A 26,377-nucleotide genomic window follows, 5' to 3' on the forward strand; every position below is an offset into this window, starting at 1 on the left:
AGGTAGTGATTGTGAGCGGAACATGAGGGGGTGGGTGATGGGCTGGGCTGGGCTAGTGATTGTGAGTGCGACATGAGGTGGGCTAGTCATTGTGAATTGAACGCGATGTGGGGTAGTGATTGTGTGTGTGTGTGTGTGTGTGTGTGTGGACGCGAGGTGGGGTAGTGATTGTGTGTGTGTGGAACGAGAGGTGGGGTAGTGATTATGTGTGTGTGGAATGCGAGGTGGGGTAGTGATTGTGTGTGTGTGGAACGCGAGGTGGGGTAGTGATTGTGTGTGTGTGGAACGCGAGGTGGGGTAGTGATTATGTGTGTGTGGAATGCGAGGTGGGGTAGTGATTGTGTGTGTGTGGAATGCGAGGTGGGGTAGTGATTGTGTGTGTGTGGAACGCGAGGTGGGGTAGTGATTGTGTGTGTGTGGAACGCGAGGTGGGGTAGTGATTGTGTGTGTGTGGAACGTGAGGTGGGGTAGTGATTGTGTGTGTGTGGAACGTGAGGTGGGGTGGTGATTGTGTATGGAACGTGAGGTGGGGTGGTGATTGTGTGTGTGTGGAACGCGAGGTGGGGTAGTGATTGTGTGTGTGTGGAACGCGAGGTGGGGTAGTGATTGTGTGTGTGTGGAACGCGAGGTGGGGCAGTGATTGTGTGTGTGTGGAACGTGAGGTGGGGTGGTGATTGTGTATGGAACGCGAGGTGGGGTAGTGATTGTGTATGTGTGTGGAACATGAAGTGGTTGACGTTGAGTGGAACCCAAGGGGGGGTAGCGAATGAGTGGAACGTGAGGCGGGGTAGCGGCCGTGAGTGGAACGCGAGGCGGGGTAGCGGCCGTGAGTGGAACGCGAGGCGGGGTTGTGATTGTCATTGGAATCGGAGGGGGGTATGTGTTGGGGTAATGAATGACAGTATAACACGAGGTGGGGCAGTGATTGTGAGGGAAACATGAGGTGAGGTAGTGATTGTGAGGGGAACACGAGGTGGGGTAGTAGTTGTAAGCAGAAGGTGAGGTGGGGTGGTGTTTTGAGTGGAACATGAGCTGGGTTGGCAATTATGAGCGGAACTTGAGATGTGGTAGTGCTTATGAGCGGTACATGAGTGGGGATGGGCTGGGGTGGTTTTGTGAGTGGAGCACGAGGTGGGGATGGGTTGGGGTACTGATTGTGAGTGGAATGTAATGTGGGCAGGTGATTGTGAGGGAATGCGAGGTGGGTCATTCATTCTGAGCGGAACGCAAAGTGGGGTCGTGATTGTGAACGGAACATGAGGTGGGGTCGTGATTGTGAGCGGAACACGAGGTGGGGCAGCGATTGTGAGCCGAACCCAACGTGGGGCAGTGATTGTGAGCGGAACGTGAGGCGGGGTAGTGAGTGAGAGTGAACGAGAGGCGGGGTAGTGAGTGAGAGTGAACAGAGGTGGGTTAGTGAGTGAGAGTGAACGCGAGGCGGGGTAGTGAGTGAGAGTGAACGCGAGGCGGGGTAGTGAGTGAGAGTGAACGCGAGGCGGGGTAGTGAGTGTGGAACGCGAGGTGGGGTAGTGATTGTGTGTGTGTGGAACGTGAGGTGGGGTGGTGATTGTGTATGGAACGTGAGGTGGGGTGGTGATTGTGTGTGTGTGGAACGCGAGGTGGGGTAGTGATTGTGTGTGTGTGGAACGCGAGGTGGGGTAGTGATTGTGTGTGTGTGGAACGCGAGGTGGGGCAGTGATTGTGTGTGTGTGGAACGTGAGGTGGGGTGGTGATTGTGTATGGAACGCGAGGTGGGGTAGTGATTGTGTATGTGTGTGGAACATGAAGTGGTTGACGTTGAGTGGAACCCAAGGGGGGGTAGCGAATGAGTGGAACGTGAGGCGGGGTAGCGGCCGTGAGTGGAACGCGAGGCGGGGTAGCGGCCGTGAGTGGAACGCGAGGCGGGGTAGTGAGTGAGTGAACGCGAGGCGGGGTAGTGAGTGAGTGAACGCGAGGCGGGGTAGTGAGTGAGTGAACGCGAGGCGGGGTAGTGAGTGAGTGAACGCGAGGCGGGGTAGTGAGTGAGAGTGAACACGAGGCGGGGTAGTGAGTGTGAGTGGAAAGTGAGGTGGGGTCATAATTATCATTGGAATCGGAGGGGGGTATGGGTTGGGGTAATGAGTGAGAGTATAACACGAGGTGGGGTAGCGATTGTGAGCGGAACACGCGGTGGGGTAGCGATTGTGAGCGGAACACGGTGGGATGGCGCTTGTGAGCAGGGCACGAGGTGGGGTAGCGATTGTGAGTGGAACGAGAATTGGGGTAGTGATTATGAGTGGAACGTGAGGTGGGGCACTGATTGTGTGCGTAACACGAGGTGGGGTTGCAGTTATGTGCGGAACACGAGGTGGAGTTCGACTGGTGTAGTGATTGTGAATGGAATGCGTACTGGGGTATTGATTGTGAGCGGAACACGAGGTGCGGTAGTGATTGTGAGCGGAACACGAGGTGCGGTAGTGATTGTGAGCGGAACACGAGGTGCGGTAGTGATTGTGAGCGGAACACGAGGTGCGGTAGTGATTGTGAGCGGAACATGAAGTGGGGTCGTGATTGTGAGTGGAGCACCAGGGCGGGTAGTGACGAGGGAACAGTTGAGTTGGTTGATAGTGCTGCTCAGTAATCAGTGAATGGAGATTGGACCTGGGATTTTCCTTGTATATTTGCCTTTTTGCCATTTCACTCACCATGCCCCAGGAAAGCAGTCTCCTTGTTTTTACTGTTTCCTCCTGCAGGATTTATGTCACAACACTGTCAATTCAATAACAAGTGAACAAACCTCATAAACAAATCCCACATCATCAGAACTTGAGTTGTGTTTAAAAAAAGCAAATGCTGCTTATCTCATCTGGCAAAACTTTAACCAAAGTCCAAAATGATTTATTAAGCTCCTTCCAGCATTGTTGCTGTTGTGTAACTACTGATTTACCGAGTCTTGATGATAGGGAATGTGTTATTTATTACTTTTAGTATCCTTTTTGCCATTGGCTGCAAAGAGACATAAACAGGTTAGTTAAGTGTGCAATAGCAGATGTAGTATATTGTGAACTAGTGTGAAGTTATTCACTCTAGTCAGAAAAACAGAATATTTTTAAAATGGTGTGAAACTTGCAAATGTTGATGTTCAGAGACATTTGGGTGTACTCCTACAAGGAACACAAAAAGTTAGCATGCAAGTACAGCAAGCAAATAGGAAAGCAAATGACATGTTGGCCTTTATTGCAAGAGGGATTGGAATCTTGGAATGAAGCAGTGTTGCTCCAATTGTACATGACTTTGGTGAGACCAGACCTGGCATACAGTGCTCAGTTTTGGCTCCATATTTAAGGAAGGATATACTTGCATTGGAGGCAGTACAGCGAAGGTTCACTAGATTGGTCCCTGGGGTGAGAGGGTTGTCCTGTGATGAGGGGCTGAGTAAATTGGGCCTATATTCTCTGATGTTGAGAAGCATGAGAGGCGATCTCATTGCAACATACAAGATTCTCAAATTGCTTGACTGGGTGGGGATACCGAGAGTTTGTTTCCACTGGCTGGGGAATCTAGAATTGTATAATAAATAAACTTAACAACTGTATATATATTAGGGGTAGTTTTTCTCATTCAAAAGTATAACTAAGTATCACAAGCATTGTGGGATTCTTTCATACTTGTGCTAGAACTTGCTGAATGCCCCATACTGTTATCTCAAGATTGTTTCCCCAAATTGCCTGCTACCTTGGGTTAATCAAGCCCTAAACAGTAATGTATTGAAATTATTAAATTAAGTATCTGTAAAGAGGAACATTTCTTAATTCTGAAATATCTGCATCCAACCATGCATATTAAGGAAGGCATTTTTTTAGGACCTCCTTTACACATCTGGCAGGACACAAAAGCTTGTCATTTAATTTTTACCTGTGGTTTCCAACATCTGTCAATGGAGCACTCCCTCAGTACTGCACTGGAGATTATGATCGATTTTTCTCATCACATGACACAAGTGAAAAAATGACATATATGTTTAATTGTCAGGAAGATATTATAATTTTCATAGTATTATTGGAATTTATTGTAGAGTAATAGTGGGGTCAGTGTATATGGGTCTGTGTCAGTGTGTGTGTCGGGGGGACTTAATTGAATTAAAGGCAGCTGATCTGAAGGCTTTGAAGTATCAGAAGTTAAGCTCGGTTTGAAGTGTTAAGTAGGTAAACATGGGGGTAAAGGGAACATTTTCATTTTTAAATAAACCAGACTAACTTGATTTCAAAGAAGGGGTGAAATGTTTCACCTGGCCAGGAGAAGTTAAGAAACAGTGTGTTTATTTTTACCAAAGATTACTGGTAAAATTGGTACTATGAGAGATTTTTGTTATTAGAGGTAAAGTCCAAAGACATAGGGGAAAATATGGATCAAGGAGTGTGAAAGGGAAGGCATTCTAAGATCTAACAAGTATGAAAAGCCTGCAACATCTTAGCCTCAAGCTGTTGCCTACAAAGAACTGAAGTTAAGAAAACTCACTTTGAATTCGACTGTTTCAAGGTATTGTGTGTTACTTTGCCTGGGTCTTTTCAAATCTCTGTGTCTTAGTGTTGCCTTAATGAAAGTGTTACTGGGAGAATAGATTGATTAGGGGATTTAGAAATTATCATAGTAGTACTTGGTAGATCTATGTATGTACTTAAAATAATTCCTTCTATTAATAAAGGTTTAATTTAGTTTTGCAAGAAACCTATAAGACTCGGTAGTCTTATTACTACTGAATTCAAGGCACGCATCTCAAAATTTATACAAATTGCAAAACAGTTGTGGCAGTTGTTTCAAGTTTCTCTTTGAGACTTGAGCAGCTCAGCGTTTACCATCGGCTGTGCCATAACATTGTACAATTAGTTTTTATACAGACCAATTGATTGTTTGGTGTTATGGGGGGGCTACGGAATTTATAACGTGGCAGCGGGCCTCAGAAGCGAAAAGTTCTAATCTGATTTAACATGCTTGTTTTCGTGTAATTGATTTTTGATTGCAGTGTAGTAGATTTTTCTAATTAACTTTACAAATTCAAAGCCAACCTGAATTTCAAAATCAGTAGAAACAACTTCTAGCTATCAAATTAAACCAAGATCAGTAAGATAATGGAGGATTTTGGGTAACCCCAAGTATGACAAAGTTACAATGGTTTATGTGTAGACTTTGTTAGAATGATTCTTTAGGTTCTGGGGGTGGTGCAGTCTACTCTTAAGTCAGAGTTGCTTAATATGATCATCTGCATGATTCGAATTCAACTCGCACATGAAAAAGTTTTGCCTAATATTGGGATACATGGGGCAAAAACAATTTCAAAAGATCAGAATTCAACAACAATCATTGACCTGTGAAATGTAGAATCTGTTTAAGAGTGAGCAGTGGGAAGATTAAATAATTCAGTTAGGATGGGAGCAAGTTGGTTTCGGGTTGGATGTCGACTCAGCTGCAACTGGACCATCTAATAGTTTTCTTATAGAGACATTCATTCCCCTTATTATTTGCAGAACTGTGTTTGTTTCCATTGTTGAGTGTATAGTGTATTCTGTGCATGATGTTCTCAGTTGACTTGAGTTCATGTTTAACATTCCCAGGAACAGCGTTCCTTTAAAAAAATGTAAATGCTCAAGATATGCTCAAGATTAGGCTGTTTTCAAAATATCTGTCTCACACCCTTGGAAAGTTCTTTATCACTCTTGTGCATTTTTCTCAACTTGAAATTGTATGTATGCCATCTGCACTAAGCATGTTGAGTCACTTGTCAGGAATAAGCCGTCTGTGATTGGAAGCTGCACCAACTTGAATAATGAGCAGCTATTGCACGTTCTAAAGATTCAGTGGTGTCCTCAATTTTGATGTTATGCATGTTACAAGCTGGCTTCTCACTGCTGCTCACCAGATTTATTGGCAGCCCACCTATCAAAAAGGCAAACCCTCACTATCAACCAGAAAACCTGTTCTAGAATCTTCTCCTTGAATCTCAATTTTAAGACAAACATACCTATCTACAAAACCATCATTGAGAACATTGACCAATCAATGCTTAGCTTTCAACTTGAAAGAGACATGGCGACATGTACAATACACTTTGGAAGGAGTAATTTGACAAGGAAGTACTCAATGAACGGCATGACACTAGGAAGTTCTGAGGAACAATGGGACCTTGGTGTGTGTGTCCATAGATCTCTGAAGGCGGAGGGGCATGTTAGTGGGGTGGTGAAAAAGGCATATGGGACACTTGCCTTTATCAATGGAGGCATAGATTACAAAAGTAGGGAGGTCATGTTGGAGTTGTATAGAACCTTGGTGAGGCCACAACTGGAGTACTGTGTGCAGTTTTGGCCGCCACATTATAGGAAGGATGTAGTTGCACTGGCGGGGGTGCATAGGAGATTCACCAGGATGTTGCCTGGGATGAAACATTTAAGTTATGAAGAGAGGTTGGATAGACTTGGATTGTTTTCACTGGAGCAGAGAAGACTGAGGGGTGACCTGGTCGTGGTGTACAAGATTATGAGGGGCATGGACAGGGTGGAAAGGGAGCAGCTGTTCCCCTTAATTGAAGGGTCAGTCACGAGGAGACATAAGTTCAAGGTGAGGTTTAGGGGGGGTGTGAGGAAAAACTTTTTTACCCAGAGAGTGGTGACGGTCTGGAATACACTTCCTGGGAGGGTGGTGGAGGCGGGTTCCTCACATCCTTTAAAAAGTATCTGGATGAGCACTTGACACATCATAACATTCAAGGCTATGGGCCTAGTGCAGGTAAATGGGATTAGGTAGGTAGGTCAGGTGTTTCTCACATGTCAGTGTAGACTTGATGGGCCGAAGGGCCTCTTCTGTGCTATGTGATTCTGTGATGTAGTGACAGCACAAGCGCCAGCCAGAATGGAGGTGATTGGGTAATTCCTCTGTCAATCGTACCTGGAGACCACACTGGGATTCATTTTTACAATATTTGTATAACTATCCTCCTCTCACTGCATTTTGCTGGAGGAATCACGCTACCTTAATGGAGAAATGTTGCTGTAGTTTCGGTCATGAGTTCTGTTTACAATGCATACATACAGATGCTTCAGTTCATAGAGACCGAGGATGAAATGGGTCTATGCCAGCAGTATGTAGTTGGCTCCTAGCAAATCGGCAGTCAATTTTTCACCACATCCAATCATCTTTCCACTGAAGTTCACAAAATGATAGTTTAAATTCTTTGTGGAGGCTTGTTTCCTAGTCTCTCCGTAATGTTTGAAGCTCAAGGTATTGATATTTTCAAAGTCAATGGAAAATAAAAGCTAGCATTGTGAAAAGTTGCTGCCGCTTTGCTACGAGCCTGTTTAGTGCTGCTAGCTAGACCAATTTCATCCACACTTAAGCAGAATCTGTTTGTTGAGTAACACGTCAACTCTTTTCTTCTCCGCCGATGCTGCCAGACCTGCTGAGTTTTTCCAGGTAATTCTGTTTTTGTTTTGGATTGCTCCTGCTTTAAGTCCTACGCTGCCTTCAACTCATTGTCTGTTGACACCATTGTGTCAGCCATAACCATAGCCTCCAATTACACATCGCTCTTAACTGACTGAAGTCTTTCTTCTACTTTCTGCAAAGGGGTCACTCCTGTGTAATTCTGGAGTGAAGTCTTCCCCTTTGATTTGCATTACTTTTTTTAACAGAATGATCCATGTTTTTGGCATGCTGTTCACATTGCACATAACTTAAAATGACCAAACTGCATGAGGCCATCCAATGGCTGAAGACAAAGAGTACTTCAATGATTACCCAATCTTGTGCTTGTCTCTCTCTCAAAAGAAGCTGTTTGGTCTGTAAATATCCAAGTTAATATATAACGCCAGGGATGGGAAGCAAGAGTTATCGCAGAGATTTGAAGTATTTTGACTATTTGCACTGGAGCAGGGAAGACTAACAGATTTACTAGAAGATTTTAAAATTATGAATGTTTTAGACAGTGAACAGAGAAAGGCTATTTCCTCTATTTGGGAAGTTAGTGACGAGGGATCATGAAGGTTAGGAAATATTCTATCCACAAGGACACAGTCTAGTCCATTTGTTTTTACATATTTCAATCAAATCATTATAATCTCAACACTCTGTGGTAATTCGGTTCATCCATTACTGGTGGTGGATGTATTTTCAGAGATTTTGGTTTTTGCATTAGATATTTTGTGCGACATTTCCTTCTGACAGTTTTTGTAAACATTTCTTAATGGCAATGACTTTTTTTTAGCTTAGTTTTATTTTTCCCTTTCTTTGGTTCTCTAGGTGAGTTAGGAGCATTTGAAGCTGGCTCATGTGCCGCAGCTTGAGATGAGTGGAAGAACACCTGAGATTGTGGCTCTGGCTCTTAACATTAGGTTCTTCCTTCCTTAATTGATTCTTCCCGCAGCCGCTTTGGCTGAATAGGCCAGATTTACATTCAGTTTGTTGGCAGGTGTGTGATCCCCATGAATTAGTGAGTATTCCTCGAAGGCCAATACAAAAGTAGCTTTTGAGGTCACTTGCATTATATCAAGCTGTGTAAATGTATTAATTTTTCAGCCAGCTACTGGGTTAAAACTCGAACACAGTTTATTTTTTGTGAATTTTCCCTGAAGTACTCATTTGAGAAAGAATTGTTGCAAAATTTGTTTTTGTTTAAGAAAATTGGTCCAGAGCTTCTGATCTTCGGATGGTCGTGGTCCGGCGTTACACCCCAAGATGGGTAGGGGGACCTCCCTGAGGTCCCTATGCACTAACTACGTGGGAATTGCCTGGGAAGTTTGGACTTCCGGTGGACAATTACCCTGCGTCTGGTACCCTTCAAAACTCTGAGTTAGAGTCAGAGATCTCGGATGCTTCCTGCTCACTTACCAGAGTAGTTACTTGGGTAAAGTTAGAAGGATTAAAACCAGTTTTAACTCCTGGGTGACTATACTTCTGACAGCACCCCCCCACCTTGGCCCCCCAACTCCCTACCAGACTTCATGACCCCTCCACTACTCCTACACCCCCATCCAACCTGACTATCCCCAACCCCTTGACTACTGTTCTCAATCCAACAACTACCCCCACTGACCTCCCTATCCCACCCTACCCCTCACCCCTCACTTATCTTACACACTTACCTTCTCTCTGTAGCTTGTCAAAGTGTCTTTAGGACATTTAAACTTACCTGAGTATGGCGGCTAGTGCCATAAAAAAGGGGTATGGCTTGGCTTTCCCTGATGCTCCTACACTGCGAAGAAGGACTCCTGGAGCATGTACGCTCCTCATTTCTGAGGAGGTCTGGTTTGGAAGTCCAGGTGACAAATGTGGAGCTCCAGTACAAGATAAGTAACTAGGAGTGGAGTGGTAATCTGACAGCGAATCTTCAGAAGATCTAGATTAAAACCATGACTGTGAAAATTATTTTTGATTTTAAAATAATGCTAGAAAGTTCCACCGTCATTGAAAACTGCCCCCTTTTTACGGCCCAAGAATGATTCCTGGGATGAAGAACTGTATCTATGAGGATAGACTGGAGAGGTTGGGACTGTTTTCCTTGGAGAAAAGAAGGCTGAGAGGAAACTTGATAGAGGTATGGACAGGGTAAATAGTGAGAAACTGTTCCCATTCAAGAGAACATTATGAACTAGAGGCACAGATTTAAAATAATTGTCAAAAGGGGTAATTGTGATGTGAGGAAAAATTTTTTCACCCAGAGGGTGGTTGGAGCCTGGACAAACTTCTTGAGAGAGTGGTAGAGGCAGATTCGATTGAGGTATTCAAAAGGGAATTGGATTGCTATCTGACCCCAAACATCTGAAGCCAAAGATCAGCCACGATGGTAAGGGTGGGCAGGGTTGACAGAATGTTTTGTCTACTCCTGCTTGTTGTTCTTGTAATTGACGACAGAGACTAGAAGATTATCAGCTGAGGTGAAAAAACAATTTTGTGAAAGTCCTCCCCAGCCTCCTCAGACAATCTGGCTAGCTGTGGAATATCTGTTGCTACCCTATCAGATCATCTACCCTCTAACTAATCCACAATAACATATTACACCAATACATAATCCAAGGGAGTTTTAACTTGTGTTCAGTTTTTCAGGGGGGCTTTTGTTTTTGGTGCAATTTTCAATATGAACGTAACAAGTTCTCCTGCTGCTTTTTTGCTCTGTTGTGTTGCGAAGACAAGGACGATAATTAAATCAATTTTCATTCTCGTCAGTGTTGGAACCCATATCTCAGTCACTCACACAGCACCTTCGATGGATCATGCAGAAAGATCTGCTGGGGCAAGATGTGTTCCTTATTGGGCCACCCGGTCCTTTACGACGCTCCATTGCTATGCAGTATTTGGTAAGTCATTCTCTAGATCATATGCAAATACTGTAGCTGGGTTGTAATGCATCATTCCAGTTTGTTGCCTGCATGAAGCATAATTCGCTGGCGGGAAAGAAACCAATTTGCAGTTTACCAATGTGTGGACATGAGTAAAATGACAAATACAGGAAATTAGATCAATAGTAACGCCTTCTGAGCAGTAGCGGGCCAGTATCAATTGCACATGTTAGCATTATACCTGCATTTTGTAGGTGAAACTATTTAACTGAACTTTGGGTCATGAGAGATTTCATGTTAGTTTTTAGTGTTCAGCTTAATGTGTCTGTAGGACAGAAAGAACTCTAATGTTTTAATAATTTAGTTATACTAATTAGGCCAAATATCTGACTGAATATGAAGCTAAGCATTGCCTTGGACAAGTAGGAAAAGCTATCAGTCTGCAATCTATTCATGTTTCTTTGGCCCTTGTGCACATCCACCTAAAAAGAATAAAATTAGTAACATGCCAAGCACATTTAATACTGAAATAATAATTCACAAAGATGCTTTCAACTTGAACATGAAGTTGACAATTTCATTTTGAAAATCCATTCAACATGCTCCAGTAGGAACCTGCGGCTGGATGACTGAGGCTTCCCCTTTTGTGCCCACCCTGTTGGTTTGTTCCAGGCTCGGAGAGTGCTGCAGAGTTCTGGGCATGTATCCTATTGCTTTTTACGTGCATGACTGAGACTGCTCCTGCTCTGCTTCCCTAATTGCCACATAGACTAGCAGACCATGTGCCTTAACTTTTCAGCCCCAAGGTCCCAGACTGAACTGCATCTGGGTCTCTTCTAGTTTTCTTACTGCAGCCAGGACCCAGGCACCCCTGCTTCTGAATTTTGCTGCCAGACAGCTGCTTATCCCATTCCTGTGTGCTGCCTGGACCCGAGCCCCTCCTTGAGTATTGACATACCTAAGACATCTGCTCTCAAACCTCTGCTTCAAACTCCAACACCAATTTATCACCACCTGGTCACTGCAAACACTCTGACCAGTTGTTGCTTCTCATCTTGTTACATACCTTGGGCTATATCAAAGATAAGGCATGAAAATTCAATACTTCGGTAAAGGAAACTTGTTCAAGAGCCACAGGATACAGGGAAGTACAGACCGATAGAAAGAACATAGGAACAGCAGTTATCCAGTCAGATGGAGGCAGAGAGCTTGAGAAAAACACAATGAGACAAGAGACATACAAAAGAAGTTTCAGTGAAAATGGATGAGACATATGGAGTTTGAAATGAATAGATGGTGTGAAAAGCAAAGCAAAACAGATAGCCAGAAGGCTATAAAGAGACAAGTTTTTTTTTAATAGTCATGACAAACTTTTATGGAGGTTTACTGGAAGAAATTTATATTTTGCTGTACATGATGTGTATGAAGAATTTATGCAACTTTCATAACGTTGGATGTATACATGATGATAACCTTTCCAATCAGTTGTAAATTGAGCTTCTATATGGTGTTTTTTCCTATAATGAGCAATTAATTTTCTTTACGGCTGTTATGAACTTGAGTTCTGCTGGTCATAGTTGTTCACGTTTGCTTCTACTGCTGCCATTTTCAATCAGGAAAATATTATCTCAGCATTACCAACAAGATTAACATCTAAAATATAAACTTTAGGAATTGTCCTGTTCATAGCTTCATTCTATCATATGTACATCCCAAATTATTCACATTTAACATCACACAAGAAACAACAGGTATTTGCTTCTTTTTACACAATTTCTAAGGAACTCTATTGTGGTAGCAGTTTAAATTTAGAAGCATGCAGCTGAAATTAGTCACTTTTATTCTGTTATACTACAGCTTTTGACAGAATTTAAGTAATAAATTGTGTCGCTTAACACCCATGTGTGCCGTCTCTCGTTTTTGGAGTGGTATTTTTTCCCCCTATCCTCGTGCCCAATTTGAAAATGTAAACAGTTTCCCATCAAAATAGCCTGAAGTGTCTCTGATCTGGATGAAAGGTAGCTGCAGTAGTGAGACCAAAACCACCACTAGATGTGAAGGGAACGAAGTTGATTGAACCTTTCTGTGACATTAGAGGCATAAGTAAATGAAAAAGTACAAGAATAGCTGGATCAAATCATTCATTTGCTACTCAATTCATCCTGTCTTTCTCCCTTTGTACATCCACTTCCGTGTCTCTCTTCCTGTCGATCTCTCTCCCTTCTCCATCTATGGCACTGTCTAGTTCTTGTGCCCTTGTTTTCACTCAATCTCTGTTTCTCGTCCCTTCTTAGCCCTTCATCCACCCACTACTGTCCCTAACTGCTCCATTCACACTCCTATGTTTCTCTAATCTGGCCACCTCTCTATCTTTCAACAGAAATATAGTCCCCATGGCACCATGAGCAGCAGATTCACTAACAATTATTTACTGATGAATTAAAAATATAGTTGTAGAAAAAGAAATGACCCTGTGAGAGGCTTCATTGTCAGTGAGCAGACAGTTGCTCCCTGGCCATGTACCATTTTCGGTACACTGACTGGTGTGATCAGTTTCCAATTGTGGGTTCACTCTAAGAGATATTCAGGTCAGGTAAAGAGAAGCACCTGAAATGTTAAGAAAAATGAATTGTTGTCCTGTAAACCCAATGCTTGTTTGTTGGGGGACTCAACCCCTGACTTTCCACTTTCTCCCCACAGCCATTTGTCCCCTCTTTGGCTAGAATATATTCAGTTGGCTCCTTTCCCAATAATTTGCAAGGTTTGCAAGTTTCAACAATGAAATGTTAAGTGCACTTGTGACCAAAAGGTGATACAATTGCAGGAAGGAGGGCAACCTGCTTCAAAAATGGTCTGTACGTGGGCAGAGTCAAGATGACCATATGAGCATAGCTGTTTGCCAAAGCCCCTCTCACAAGATCTGCGTTAAACTGTTGGTAGACTTGCTCTGGATTTCCACATCTGGAGCATTAAAGGTGATGGATCAGAAAATTTGATGAGGGAACTAAGAGTTTGTATGACTGCTGTAGGAAAGAATTGCTGGATGCCAGGTATGAGAATATCATCATTCATGTAACCAGAGCTCAATCCCTACCATGATTGCAATGAACCCGAGAATGCAACAACTTGCATTTTTATAGTGTTTTTAACAGAGTAAAATGCCCAAAAGTGCTTCTTAAGAATGTTATCAGATAAAATTTGACAATGAGCAACATAGACAATGACCAGTAGCAAAAGCTTGGTCAAAGAGGTAGGTGTTCAGGGGTGACTTAAAGGAGAAGGGGTTTAGAGAGGAAATTCTAGAGTTTAGTGCCTAGTCAGTTGAAAGCATTGCTGTCAATAATGAAACAAATGTAATCGGGGACATGCAGAAGCCTAGAACTGGAGGGACTCTGGAGGTCTTAGAGGGTTGTAGGACTGGAGGAGATTACAGAGATAAATATGGGCGAGGCCATGGAAATATTTGAAAACAAGGCTGCACTGGGAGCTAATATCAGTCATTGAGCACAGGGGTGACGGGTGAACAGGAAATGGTGCGAGTTAGGGTAAGGTCAACAGAGTTTTGGATGAGTTGAAATTTACAAAGGGTGGTAGGTGGGTGGGTGCCTCCTATAATTACAATACATAGGAGCAAGCAACTGCTATTGAATCTCGATTATTCCAACTCCTTGAAAGAATATTGTATGGGCCATGGTGTGCATTCCTGTTGTGGTTAAGAGGGGGTTGCTTTGTCTTCAAACGTTTTATGATGACTTCTGAAAATCATCGTAATGCCTTTGAGGAGGTCTTGTTACCAACTTTCTACAGTCTGTGTTTGTCATTGTCGAATGACCAATGTGTGGCTATCTTCCATGGATTGTAGTAAATGTGGAGACTTTGGGATCAAATTGAGTCAGAAATGATATGCTTGTCGATTGTAATTTGTGAATCTTCTGTGACAGGCTTTGTAATCCAATACTTCATGTAGTCCAATACCCAAATGATCCAGTGAAACAAAATAATATTTGCTGCAAATGGGTAATGTACTCCATACGTCTATTCTGATTTCTGACATGACAGAAATCCTTTTTGCTTACAAACTGGAGCATGGCCTAGCCCCACCCTATAAGTGCCCGATGGTGCTCCAACTCTGAGTTCCTCTTTATCTCCCCTTCCTGGTGTTCCTTGGACTGTTGACTGTCTTCACTCCAGCCTTGAGACCTCCCTCCCTAAATCGCTGTGCCTCCCTACTTCCTTCAGTATTTTTATAAACTTCCTCAAATGTTCTCTTTTTGACCCTGTCTTTGGCTAATTCTTTGTCAATTGGTCCACCCCTTCTAAATCCTGCACTGCCTGCCCCATTTTCCTCCTAAATATTCCATACTTGGAGCTATGTTTTAGCTAAATCCTATTTTTGTGCTAAATCATGACTAGTTTTTAAATCCATTATTGTTTTGGTCGGCCCCTCTCACAAATTCCCTTCCTCTAAGGTTCCGCTTCCTCTACCCAGGTCTCTGCTTCCCCTACTTGAAATGCCTTGTGATGTGTTATGTGGATAAAGGCACTGTACAAGTACAAGGTGTTTTTGTTCAGCTTAAATGACCTATTAATCTGTTTTCAAATTATATCCCCCAGTCTTGGAGCTATGTGATGTGAACAGCTTGTATGGAGCAATTGTATGGTCTTGTATGAAAAATGTTCAAAATTGTTTGATCACCTAGAAGTTTGTTGTTTTTCAACGAGAATGTGCTTAACTTTCTCAACTCCCCTTATAATTTAATTTCTAGAGGTGAGTAGGCAACTAAAATTGAGGGATCAGTTTCCTGTTTCTGAAAAATAATATAGAATTATACTTTTTTGCCATTTATTTTAACCCTGGCTCTGTTGCCAGTGGAAACAGTTTCTCCTCATTTATTCTATCAAAACCCCTCAGAATTTTGAACACACCTATTAAATCTCCCATTAATATTCTCTGCTCAAGTCACTCCAGATAACTAAGACCCCCTCATCCCTGGTACCATTTTAGTAAATCTCTTCTGCACCCTCTCCAGGACCTTGACATCCTTTCTAAAGTGCTGTACCAAAAATTGGACACCTTACTCTTGCTGAGGTCTAAACAGTAACTTCTAAATGTTTTTGCTTTTGTACTGTGCCTCTATTTATAAAATCATGGATCCCATATGCTTTTTTAACAGCCTAATATGAAATAAAAATTATTTGAATTAGTTGCACTATTACACAGGCGTACTAGTCTACATTATATCTGAAATATGGCACTTACAGCATTACAGAACCCTATTAGCCCTGCGCTAGAATATCTATCTTGTAAGCTAGAGTGGGACTTAAACCCACAATATACTGACTTAAAGGCAAATGTTACTAATTGAGCTAAGCTAACACTTGACCCAAATGAAGCTAACGGCCTTGTATTTGTGGAGTCTTTGACAACGAACTGTCAGCATTTGCCATCATTACCATTCTGAATCTGACCACACTTCAGGTCTTAGCAAAAGTGTAGACTAACATGGAAATCCTCTCACTCACTGCTCCGCCACAAGCTGCAGTGCTGTGCTGTGGACCCCACCAACTCCTCCTCCCGGGGAATCAATTGATTTGGCGAGGACTTCCTCCTACTCCACTCTCACATTGCTGTTAGAAACCCCACATGAAGAAGAGTCATATGGACTCAAAACGTCAGCTCTGTTTCTCTCTCCACTGATGCTGTCCGACCTGCGTTTTTCCAGCATTTTCTGTTTCAATTCCATAAAAGCTTTAGCCTTGTTCAATGAGGTGCAACTGGGTTTTTAACCGCAATCTGCGTTAATAATGAGCCAGCAACTGACCTGGCCCTGACAAAATATGTGAAATGTTGTTAAATGTCTCTATTTGAATTAATTATGAGATTTTAAAATTGTTTTAAAACAATTACTGTTTTCACGATATTTCAGCTTTTACCATCCCCCCATGTGTAGGTCTCAATCTTTATTTTACCCTGTGTAAAGTTTTAAAATATGATTTGATTGTGAACACTTTTTAATCCCTGGTTGGCTGTCTGTGAGAATTCTTCAATGTGATTTGCTGCTTGAACAGCTTTATGATATCAGCTTGACATTGGGAATCATCTTTAAACCGTGCTACAATCAAGAAGTAGAATTCTTGCCAGAGAGATCATAGGATTTCTCGGTGAGCTTTTCTTCAAGATCAGCGATGAGTTCCCTTGCTTCGCTGCCAACTGTAGAATCCAGGCTGTTATTTTGAGGTTTGATTTCTCTTGTACCCTCCTTACTGATACCTCTGCTTCCAACCTCTACTAACTACAACTTGCACAGCCAGGGTCATTGTCCCAGCTGAACAATGTACAGTGATTGGAAGTGAGCCTCTGTATGTCACCTGTGTTCTCATTGGTATATCTTGAAGTAAATAAAACACTTAATGGAACAAATTGTAACAGAGGTTTAAAGCTTTGGCTGAGTAGCCTATTATAAAAATGCGATAAATAATTAAATAAAATTCAGTGTTGGACGATTTCTCCCACGTGCCCCTGCCGCTGCCCCCCCCACCCCCAACACCCACTGCCCACAGAGGTGTCTCTCATATCACCAGGGCCACGCAGACCACAGTTTGAGAAATCCAACTAAATAGGAAGTAATGGGGAGGGTTGATGTGTGTATGGATTTTCAAAAGCCATTTGACAAAGTGCCATGTTATAAACTTAGAGCAGAGAAGGGAAACAGGTGTTGAAAATTAGGTGTTTTGATAGAGTAGATGAGGAGAAACTGTTCCCAGCGGATGGATGGTTGGTAATGAGAGAGCGCAGATTTGTGATAATTCTCAAAAGAACTAGATGGGTGATGAGAATCATTTTTATGCAATGAGTGAAAAGCTGGAATAATGTCTGAAAGGGTGGTGGAAGCAAGTTCAATTGGATAGCTCTTTCAAAATGACAGTACAGGCATGATGGCCTGAGTTCTTTTAAATTCATTCATAGGATGTGAACATCACTGGCAAGACTAGCATTTGTTGTCTATCCCTGATTGCTTTTGAGAATGGCCTCCTGTGCTGTGTAATGTGATTCAATGACATAGCAATACTGACTACATTTCAAGCACATTCTTGGTTACTTTGTATCTCTCTCTTTCTCTGCCTATATATGTACATATATATAAAATATATAATATCTCTAAAGACAGAGTTAATCAGAACTTTGGGCCTTGTTCATTCTTGGGTAATAGTGTATTTAGAAAATGTGAAAATCATCAGTTCATCCAGAGGAGTTACTCTCAAATTTGAGAAGGATATATAGCAACATAGAAAATAGGAGCAGGAGTAGGCTATTCGGCCCTTCGAGCGTGCTCCGCTATTCATTATGATCATGGCTGATCACCCAATTCAATAGCCTATTCCCGCTTTCTCCCCATATCCTTTGATTTCTTACACCCCAAGAGCTATATCTAACTCCTTGAAAACATACAATGTTTTGGCCTCAACTGCTTTCTGTGGTAGCCAATTGCACAGGCTCACCACTCTCTGGGTGAAGAAATTTCTTCTCATCTCAGTCCTAAATGGTCTACCCCATATCCTCAGACTGTGACCCTTGATTCTGGACTCCCCCACCATCGGGAACATCCTTCCTGCTTCTACCCTGTCTAGTCCTGTTAGAATTTTATGGGTTTCTATGAGATCCCCCCTCGTTCTTCTGATCTCCAGCGAATATAATCCTAACCGACTCAATCTCTCCTCATATGTCAGCCCCGCCATCCCAGGAGTCAGTCTGGTAAACCTTCGCTGCACTCCCTCTATAGCAAGAACATCCTCCCTCAGATAAGGATAAGGAGACCAAAACTGCACACAATATTCCAAGTGTGGTCTCACCAAGGCCCTGTATAATTGCAGCAAGACATCCCTGCCCCTGTACTCGAATCCTCTTGCTATGAAGGCCAACATACCATTTGCCTTCTTTACCACCTGCATGCTTACCATTGACTGTATATTTGGCAGCACCTTCCAGTGAAGCATTAATTGATGAGGGCATGGAATGGAAGAGCACAGATTTGGCTCTGTTGAGCCGCTAACCTGGCCTGTGCTGTGATGACTTTCTGCAGCTGGGAAGGTGTATCTGCTGTATAAAACCATGGGTGGGGAATAGAAATGTCGATGCTTGTTTGAACTTATGTTTTAATGCTCAACAAGATTACGCATTTATCCAACTTTTATACACTGCATTTCAAACATAAGCAGGCATCAAATATATGATGACGTCATGGGGCGGAATGGTTCCAGATTTGCTCTGTGCATTAGTGGGTGGGTAAAATGAGGGTTTACCCGCTGGCCACGATGGCGGGTTTTCACACCATATCGTCTGAATCCCACCATATTATTTATGCGTTCCTGGGAAACACGGCGTTTCTATAGCGCGCGGGCTCTCGTTCACTCGCCCGCCATCACCTCGCCACTTCATCATGCCCGGCGACATGTTTAAAGTGCAGCAGCACGCACACATCTGTGCTTCCAAACCACGACTACTGCAGGGAAGATGTCCACATAAGGCAAGAAGACTGCAGCCCCCAGGTTTAGCGACGTATCACTGGACCGCCTTTTGGATGCCATGGAGGCTTGCCATGATGTGCTCTTCACCGCTCTGGCTGCAGGATGGGCAGCAGCATTACCAACCAGGCTTGGGAGGTAGTGGCAGCGGTGGTCAGCGCCAATGCCCTGCAAAAGAGGTCAGCCGCCCAATGCCACTATAGGATGAATGGTCTCATCCATTCCACCAGTGTAATTCACTCTTCTCATCAGTCTCAACTCTCAAACCCATCACACATCCACAGGATCTCACCTCAAGGGGCAACACCATTAACTCTCTCATACACCCTCACATCTCCATCAGGCTCATATCACCTGGAGCTCGTGTCCTTATCCTGTCCATGTCTCCACTCACCACAAACACATTCCACACAGTGCCGTGCGTCCTGCTCACACCCCATCTGTTTTCATGCAGGAGAAGCTGGCTCACATCAGCAGGGGGAGGTCCCAGACTGTGCATGGAACGGCCTACATTAGGCCCCGCACTCACTTGGAGGAGTGTGCCATCATGCTGACTAGTGAGAATGTGAACCCTGCCTATTGCGACGATGAGGTCAGCAGCGAACACCCATCTGACAATCCTGTATCACATCATCCCTCCATCAATGCAACCTTGAGGGCTCTCTCTCCTGCTTTTGACTCTGCTGCCATGCACTACTTATTTCTACTTTGGTTCATAGGGAGCTCTGCCAATGGACCAACATCCTCAGTCAGCCGGCCAGTCCGTCCCTAAGCTCCATCCATGTCATCATCTGCAGCCAAGAGGACTCCTCCAGTGAAGAGATAGAAATAAGCAGCCTGGAAGACCCTTCAGGGGGAGCAGCCAGTCCATGAATGATTCTGGAAGGAAAAGTGCGTGTGTGGCAGGGCCTTTTGGAGCCTCGTACAAGCACTCTCCCACGTACGCAGATCCTTCACGTTTCACACATCCCAATGTCCTGAGCATTTTGAACGCTGGCTGCTGGGGTTTGCTTTCAGTTGTCCATCTGAGCTGACCTGCATCTCTACCCAATGACTGATCACACTCCTATGCCGCACATGATATCGCCCACCATGGTCTCGTTTCACTTTTGATTTGGACAGCATGGCCTCATGGCCTGGTTTTACTGCATAGTGTGTACCTTCCCCTGATCACCCCTTTCCTTTCCCCCATCATAGTTGACCCTGACCCCCGGACACCCTCCCCCACAGAGGGCTGTATGGAACAAATTCCAGAAGATGTTCAACCCTCAGTTGACTGAAAACGTGGCCACAGTTGGGAGGGCAAAAGGGCGAAGTGATGTGCAGGAACTGAGTGTATGGCAGGGCAGAGGGGAATGGTTTGACTTGCGGGTTTGGACAAGGTAACAATGATTGGAGAGAGGATTCCATGAAGGAATTTAAACAAATATAAGAATTTTAAATTTGAGGCTGGGATTTGGGACACTGAAGATTGGACTGATGGGTTAATCCAAAATCCTTTTAGTGCAGGTTAGGGTAAGGACAGCAGAGCTTTAGTTGAATTGGGGGTTAAGGATAGGAGGTTGACCAGGAGAGCATTAAACTACATTGGAAACCTGCTATAACATGGTCTCCTATAGTATGGATCTGGGTATACTGCAGATCCTTTGTAGACCCTAACATTTTCATGTAAATTTATCATTTCAGAACATACTTCAGACCATTGTTCAAATATAAATGCTCCAAAAATTAGTTAGAGCCAGTCAATGACTGGTCAATGACTCATTACTAATTAAAGTGCTAGTTTTCTCTGTATATCGACACCCAAGAAGCCACCAATGAGACAAAGACAGATGATCAAACATTAGCTTGTGTAACAGATTCAAACTGTCAAGATGTCCAGAAAGCTGAAGAACTAAAGCTCTGCTGTCCTTACCCTAACCTGCACTAAAAGGATTTTGGATTAACTCATCAGTCCAATCTTCATTGTCCCAAATCCCAGCCTCAAATTTAAAATTCTTATATTTGTTTAAATTCCTTCATGGAATGATGACGCTGACACTGAGACCAGACCACTGCCATCATCCCATACAGTCATTTATGATTTAGGAGAATTGCTGAGATGGCTGGAACTAACAAAAAAATCGATTGCTGCAGGTGTGACACAAATTCAGAACATCTAGCAAAGGCAGAGGTGAGGAGTGAATGTATACAGTAAAGATTACAGATTTCTTCACATCCATCATTTAATAATGATCAATTGTACATGTATATCCCCATTACCAGTAGAAATAAAATTTATTTGAATAGATTTTCTTCATTTTGTTTTTATTATTCTGGCTACTGGCCTGGCGCTTTTGAAAGGACCACGTTATAATGGTCACACCAATGACACCGTCTCATAATGTGGATCCAATGGACTGCATTATAGTGAGGTTCCAATGTAGTAGAATAAAAACAGAAACAGCAGGTCAGTCAGCATCTGTGGGGAGAAAGTGTTAATGTTTCAGGTCGTGATAACCCTTCTTCAGAACTGAATGCGGAACCTTAGAAATGTGAAAGGTTTTGAACAAGTGAAAGAGCGGAGTGGGTGGCAAACCGGAAGGGAAGGTCTAAGGTAGGAGAGATTAAATGACCAAAAGGTTTCATGGTCCAAAAGGAGTGGTAATGGGCCTAGTAAATAAACAAAAACTATGTCCAGATGTGTGAATGCATAGCTGTCCAAATGCAATGTACCACAGTATCTTCAGAGTATCTTTACAGTGCAGAAGTGCATTTGGCCCTTCGAGTCTGCACTGTCTCTCTGAAAGAGCATTCTACCGAGTCCCACTCCCCTGCCTTATCCCCGTAACCTTGCACATTCTGTCTTTTCAGGTAGCAATCCAATTCCCTTTTGAATACCTCAATTGAACCTACCTCCGCCACCCTCTCAGGATGTTTGCTCCAGACTCCAACCGCTCTCTGGGTGAAAAACTTTTCCTCACTTCACATTTACTCCTTTTGCTAATTATTTTGAATCTGGGCCCCCTAGTTCTTGATGTTTTCTTGAGTGGGAACAATTTCTCACAATTTACCCTGTCCATACCCTCAGGATCTTGAATACCTCTATCAAGTATCCTCTCAGCCTTCTTTTCTCCAAGGATAACAATCCCAACCTCTCCAAACTATCCTCAGAGCTACAGCTTTTTCTCCTGGGAATGATTCATGTGAACCTCCTCCGTATTCTCTCCAATGCCTTCAAGTATGGCGCCCACAACTGGACTCAGTACTCCAGATGAGGCCTAACTAGTGTCTTATACAAGTTCAACATGACCACATCATTCTCTTGTACTATGGTCCTATTAATAAAGCCTAAGATATTATATGCTTTATTAACTGCTCTCTCAACATGTCCTGCCATCTTCAATGACCTATGTACGTATACACTGAGGTCCCTCTGTTCTTCTTTAGAATTTCTCCCTTTATTTTATACTGTCCCATCATATTCTTCCTGCCAAAATGGATCACCTCACACTTCTCTGCATTGAGCTCCATCTGCCACTTGCCTGCGCAATCCACCACATATCTGTCCTTTTGAAGTTCAAGACTATCCCCATCACGGTTGACAGCATTTCCAATCTTCATTTCATCTGCAAATTTTGCAATTTAGGGGGAGTTGGTGGCATAGTGGTATTGTCACTGAGCTGGTAATTCAGATACCCAGGGTAATACTCTGGAGACCTGGGTCTGAATCCCACTATGGCATATGGTGGAATTTGAATTCAATAAAAATCTGGAATTAAAAGTCTGATGACCATGAAACCATTGTCGATTGTCGTAAAAATCCATCTGGTTCACTAATGTCCTTCGGTGAAGGAAATCTGCCATCCTTACCTGGTCTGGCCTACATGTGACTCCAGGCCTACATGTGACTCCAGACCTACAGCAATGTGGTTGACCCTTAAATGACTCTTAACAAGGGCAATTAGGGATGGGCAATAAATGCTGGCTGAGCCAGCGATGCCCATATCCCATGAACGAATAAAAAGAAAATCATGCCCTGAACACCACAGTCTAGGTCATCAATATATATCAGGATGAGCAAAGGCCCAACAATATGGCATTTCTAATACCTCCTTCTTCTCAATTGTAAGTTCCTCGAGTGTACCAGTTATCTTCTCTCACCTTGGCCTGGGAAGCATCTTCTTTTGTAAAGACAGATGCAAAGTACTCGTTTGACACCTCCGCCATTTCTTCAGCCTCCACATGCAAGTCACTTTTTTTGTCCCTAATTGGCCCGACTCTCTCTTTTACCACCCTTTTATTATTTACATGCCTATAGAAGACTTTGGGATTCCCTTTTATGTTTGCTGCCAGTCTCTTTTCATGCACTCAGCTTTTCTTATTAGTTTCTTCACTTCCCCTCTGGTCCTTCTATATTCAGTCTGTTTCTCCATTGTAATTTCTACCTGACATCTGTTGTACGTGCACTTCTTTCTTTTCATCTTTACCTCTATCTCTCTCATCATCCAGGGCGCTCTTGGATTTATTTGTCCTACCTTTCCCCTTCAAGGGAATGTATCTTGGCATTGCCTGCAATACTTTTCCTTCGAAGATGGCCCATTGTTAAGCCACTGTCTTTTCTGCCAACATTTGATTCCAACTTACTCAACACAGATGCATTTTCATCCCATCGAAGTTGGCTTCTCCCAGTTAATTTTCCTTGCTCTGGATTGTTCCCTGTCCTTTTCCATGATTAACCTAAACCTTATGATACAATCATCACTGTCCCCTAGAGGCTGTCCCATTGACATTTGATCCACTTGGGCAACTCATTCCCCAGAACCAGGTCCAAAAGTGCTTGTCCTCTCATTGGGCTGGGAACATACTGCTGAGAGAACTACCTTGAACACATTCCAGGAACTAACTCACTCTTGTTCCTTTGTACTATTCCTATCCCAGTCTATATTTGGATAATTGATGTCCCCCATTATGATTACTCTGTACTTCTTGCATTTCTCTGTAATTTCTTTGCAAATTTGTTTCTCCACATCCCTTCCACCAGTTGGTGGTCTATCTACTAAACCAATCAATGTTATTGCACTTTTTTCATTCCTTACCTCTAACCAGAGAGATTCTGTCCTTGATCCCTTTGGAACACCCTCTCCCTTCAGTATTGTAATGCCATTTTTAATCAGTATTGCCACCCACCTCTTTCTTCCTTTCCTGTTACCCCTAAATACTTTGCATCCAGGAATATATAATGCCCTGAACAAAAATAGAAATGCCTGGAAAAATTCGGCAGGTCTGGCAGCATTGGTGGAGAAGAACAAAGTTGACGTTTCGAGTCCGCATGACCCTTCAACAGAATGAAGTAAAAATAGGAGAGGGATGAAATATAAGCTGGTTTAAGTTGGGGGGAGGTGGAGATTGGAAGCAAAATTAATAAATTTTCCCAAGTCCTGACGAGAGCATGAAGTGACGGAGGCGAAGTAACTGAGAGAACTTTTGCTTCCAGTCTCCACCCCTCCATCATTTTCACATGGTCCATCTCTGACACTTCCCTTCCCTTCCTTGACCTCTCTGTCTCAATTTCTGGTGATAGACTGTCCATCAATATCCATTACAAGCCTCCCGACTCCCACAGCTACCTCGACTACAGCTCCTCACACCCCGCTTCCTGTAAGGACTCCATCCCATTCTCTCAGTTCCTTCGCCTCCGTCGCATCTGTTCTGATGATGCTACCTTCAAAAACAGTTCCTCTGACATGTCCTCCTCCTTCCTTAACCGAGGTTTTCCACCCACGGTAGTTGACAGGGCCCTCAACCGTGTCCGGCCCATCTCCCGTGCATCTGCCCTCACGCCTTCTCCTCCCTCTCAGAAACATGATAGGGTCCCCCTTGTCCTCACTTATCACCCCACCAGGCTCCGCATTCAAAGGATCATCCTCCGCCATTTCCACCAACTCCAGCATGATGCCACCACCAAACACATCTTTCCTTCACCCCCCCCTGTCGGCATTCCGCAGGGATTGTTCCCTCTGTGACAGCCTGGTCCACTCCTCCATCATCTCCTACTCCTCAACCCCCACCTATGGCACCTTCCCATGCATACGCAAAATATGCAACACCTGCCCCTTCACTTCCTCTCTCCTCACTGTCTAAGGGCCCAAACACTCCTTTCAAGTGAAGCAGCATTTCACTTGCATTTCCCCCAACTTAGTCTACTGTATTCATTGCTCCCAATGCGGTCTCCTCTACATTGGAGAGACCAACGCAGACTGGACGACCGCTTTGCAGAACACCTTCGGTCTGTCCGCAAGAATGACCCAAACCTCCATGTCGCTTGCCGTTTTAACACTCCACTCTGCTCTCTTGCCCGCATATCTGTCCTTGGCTTGCTGCATTGTTCCAGTGAAGCTCAACGCAAACTGGAGGAACAGCACCTCGTCTTCCGACTAGGCACTTTACAGCCTTCCAGACTGAATATTGAATTCAGCAACTTTAGATCTTGAACTCCCTCCTCCATCCCCACCCCCTTTCTGTTTCTTCCCCCTCCCTTTTGTTTTTTCCAATAATTTATGTAGATTTTTCTTTTCCCACCTATTTCCATTATTTTTAAATTGATACCTTTTATGCCCTTTTAGTCTTATTTCACCCCATCCCCACTAGAACTATCTGTACCTTGCATGTCCTGCTATCCATTCTTAATTAGCACATTCTTTTAGATAATATCACCACCTTCAACACCTCTTTGTTCTTTTGTCTGAGACATCTTTTGGTTATCTGCTTCTATCACTGCTCGCTTGTCCCTACAACCACCCCCTCCCCCCCATTTCTCCCCCCACCCCCTATCTTAAACCAGCTTATATTTCACCCCGCTCCTCTTTTTACTTCGTTTTGTTGAAGGGTCATGAGGACTCAAAACATCATCTTTGTTGTTCTCCGCCGATGCTGCCAGACCTGCTGAGTTTTTCCAGGTATTTCTGTTTTTGTTTTGGATTTACAGCATCCACAGTTTTTTGTTCTTATATATACAATGCCCTGTCCTGCCCTTCTTTGAGCCAGGTCTCTGTTATAGCAATAATATCCTAATTCCATTTGTCAACCTGTGCCTGCAGTTCACCAATCTTATTAAGCACACTCCGTGCAGTCACATACATGTGCATTCACATACATGTACATTATCCCTGATTTAGGCTTTTTTATTCTGACCCCCATCTAATGTCTTACTGTTGCCTACTCTAAATCCATCAAACTCTCCAGATATTCTATCTGCCTTTATACTACTCTCTGATATATCCTCGTTATCAGTTGATACTTCAGGACTTCCCACTGCCAGTTTTTCTCCTCTGCACTCTGAATTTCCCGTTATGTTTCCACCCCTCTGCCAACCTAGTTTAAACCCTCCCCAGTAGCACTAGCAAACCTCCCCATGAGGACATTAGTCCCTGTCCTGTTACGGTGTAACCCATCTTCCTTGTACAAGTCCCACTTGCCCCAGAACCGACCCCAAGGCCTCAGAAATCTAAAGCCCTTCCTCTTACTCCTTTTCTCCAGCCACATGTTGAGCTGCTCAATCTACCTATTCT

At 43.5% G+C, this 26,377-nt stretch overlaps 1 protein-coding gene across 3 annotated transcripts in view; it reads left to right on the forward strand.

Annotated features, from left to right (window-relative positions):
• The window catches only part of vwa8 (von Willebrand factor A domain containing 8), a 474,906-nt gene that overhangs the window by 45,993 nt on the left and 402,536 nt on the right, over positions 1-26,377 (forward strand). For 2 of the 3 annotated variants that reach the window (XM_041211497.1, XM_041211500.1), the window contains exon 3: positions 10,192-10,322. The exons of the other annotated variant lie outside the window; for it this stretch is intronic. In XM_041211497.1, the coding sequence (XP_041067431.1) occupies positions 10,192-10,322 (131 nt within the window). The remainder of the gene's footprint in view (positions 1-10,191; positions 10,323-26,377) is intronic. 3 annotated transcript variants of the gene reach the window in all.

The sequence above is a fragment of the Carcharodon carcharias genome, chromosome 18 (genome assembly GCF_017639515.1).
Source record: "Carcharodon carcharias isolate sCarCar2 chromosome 18, sCarCar2.pri, whole genome shotgun sequence".
Taxonomy (NCBI): Eukaryota; Metazoa; Chordata; class Chondrichthyes; order Lamniformes; family Lamnidae; genus Carcharodon; species Carcharodon carcharias.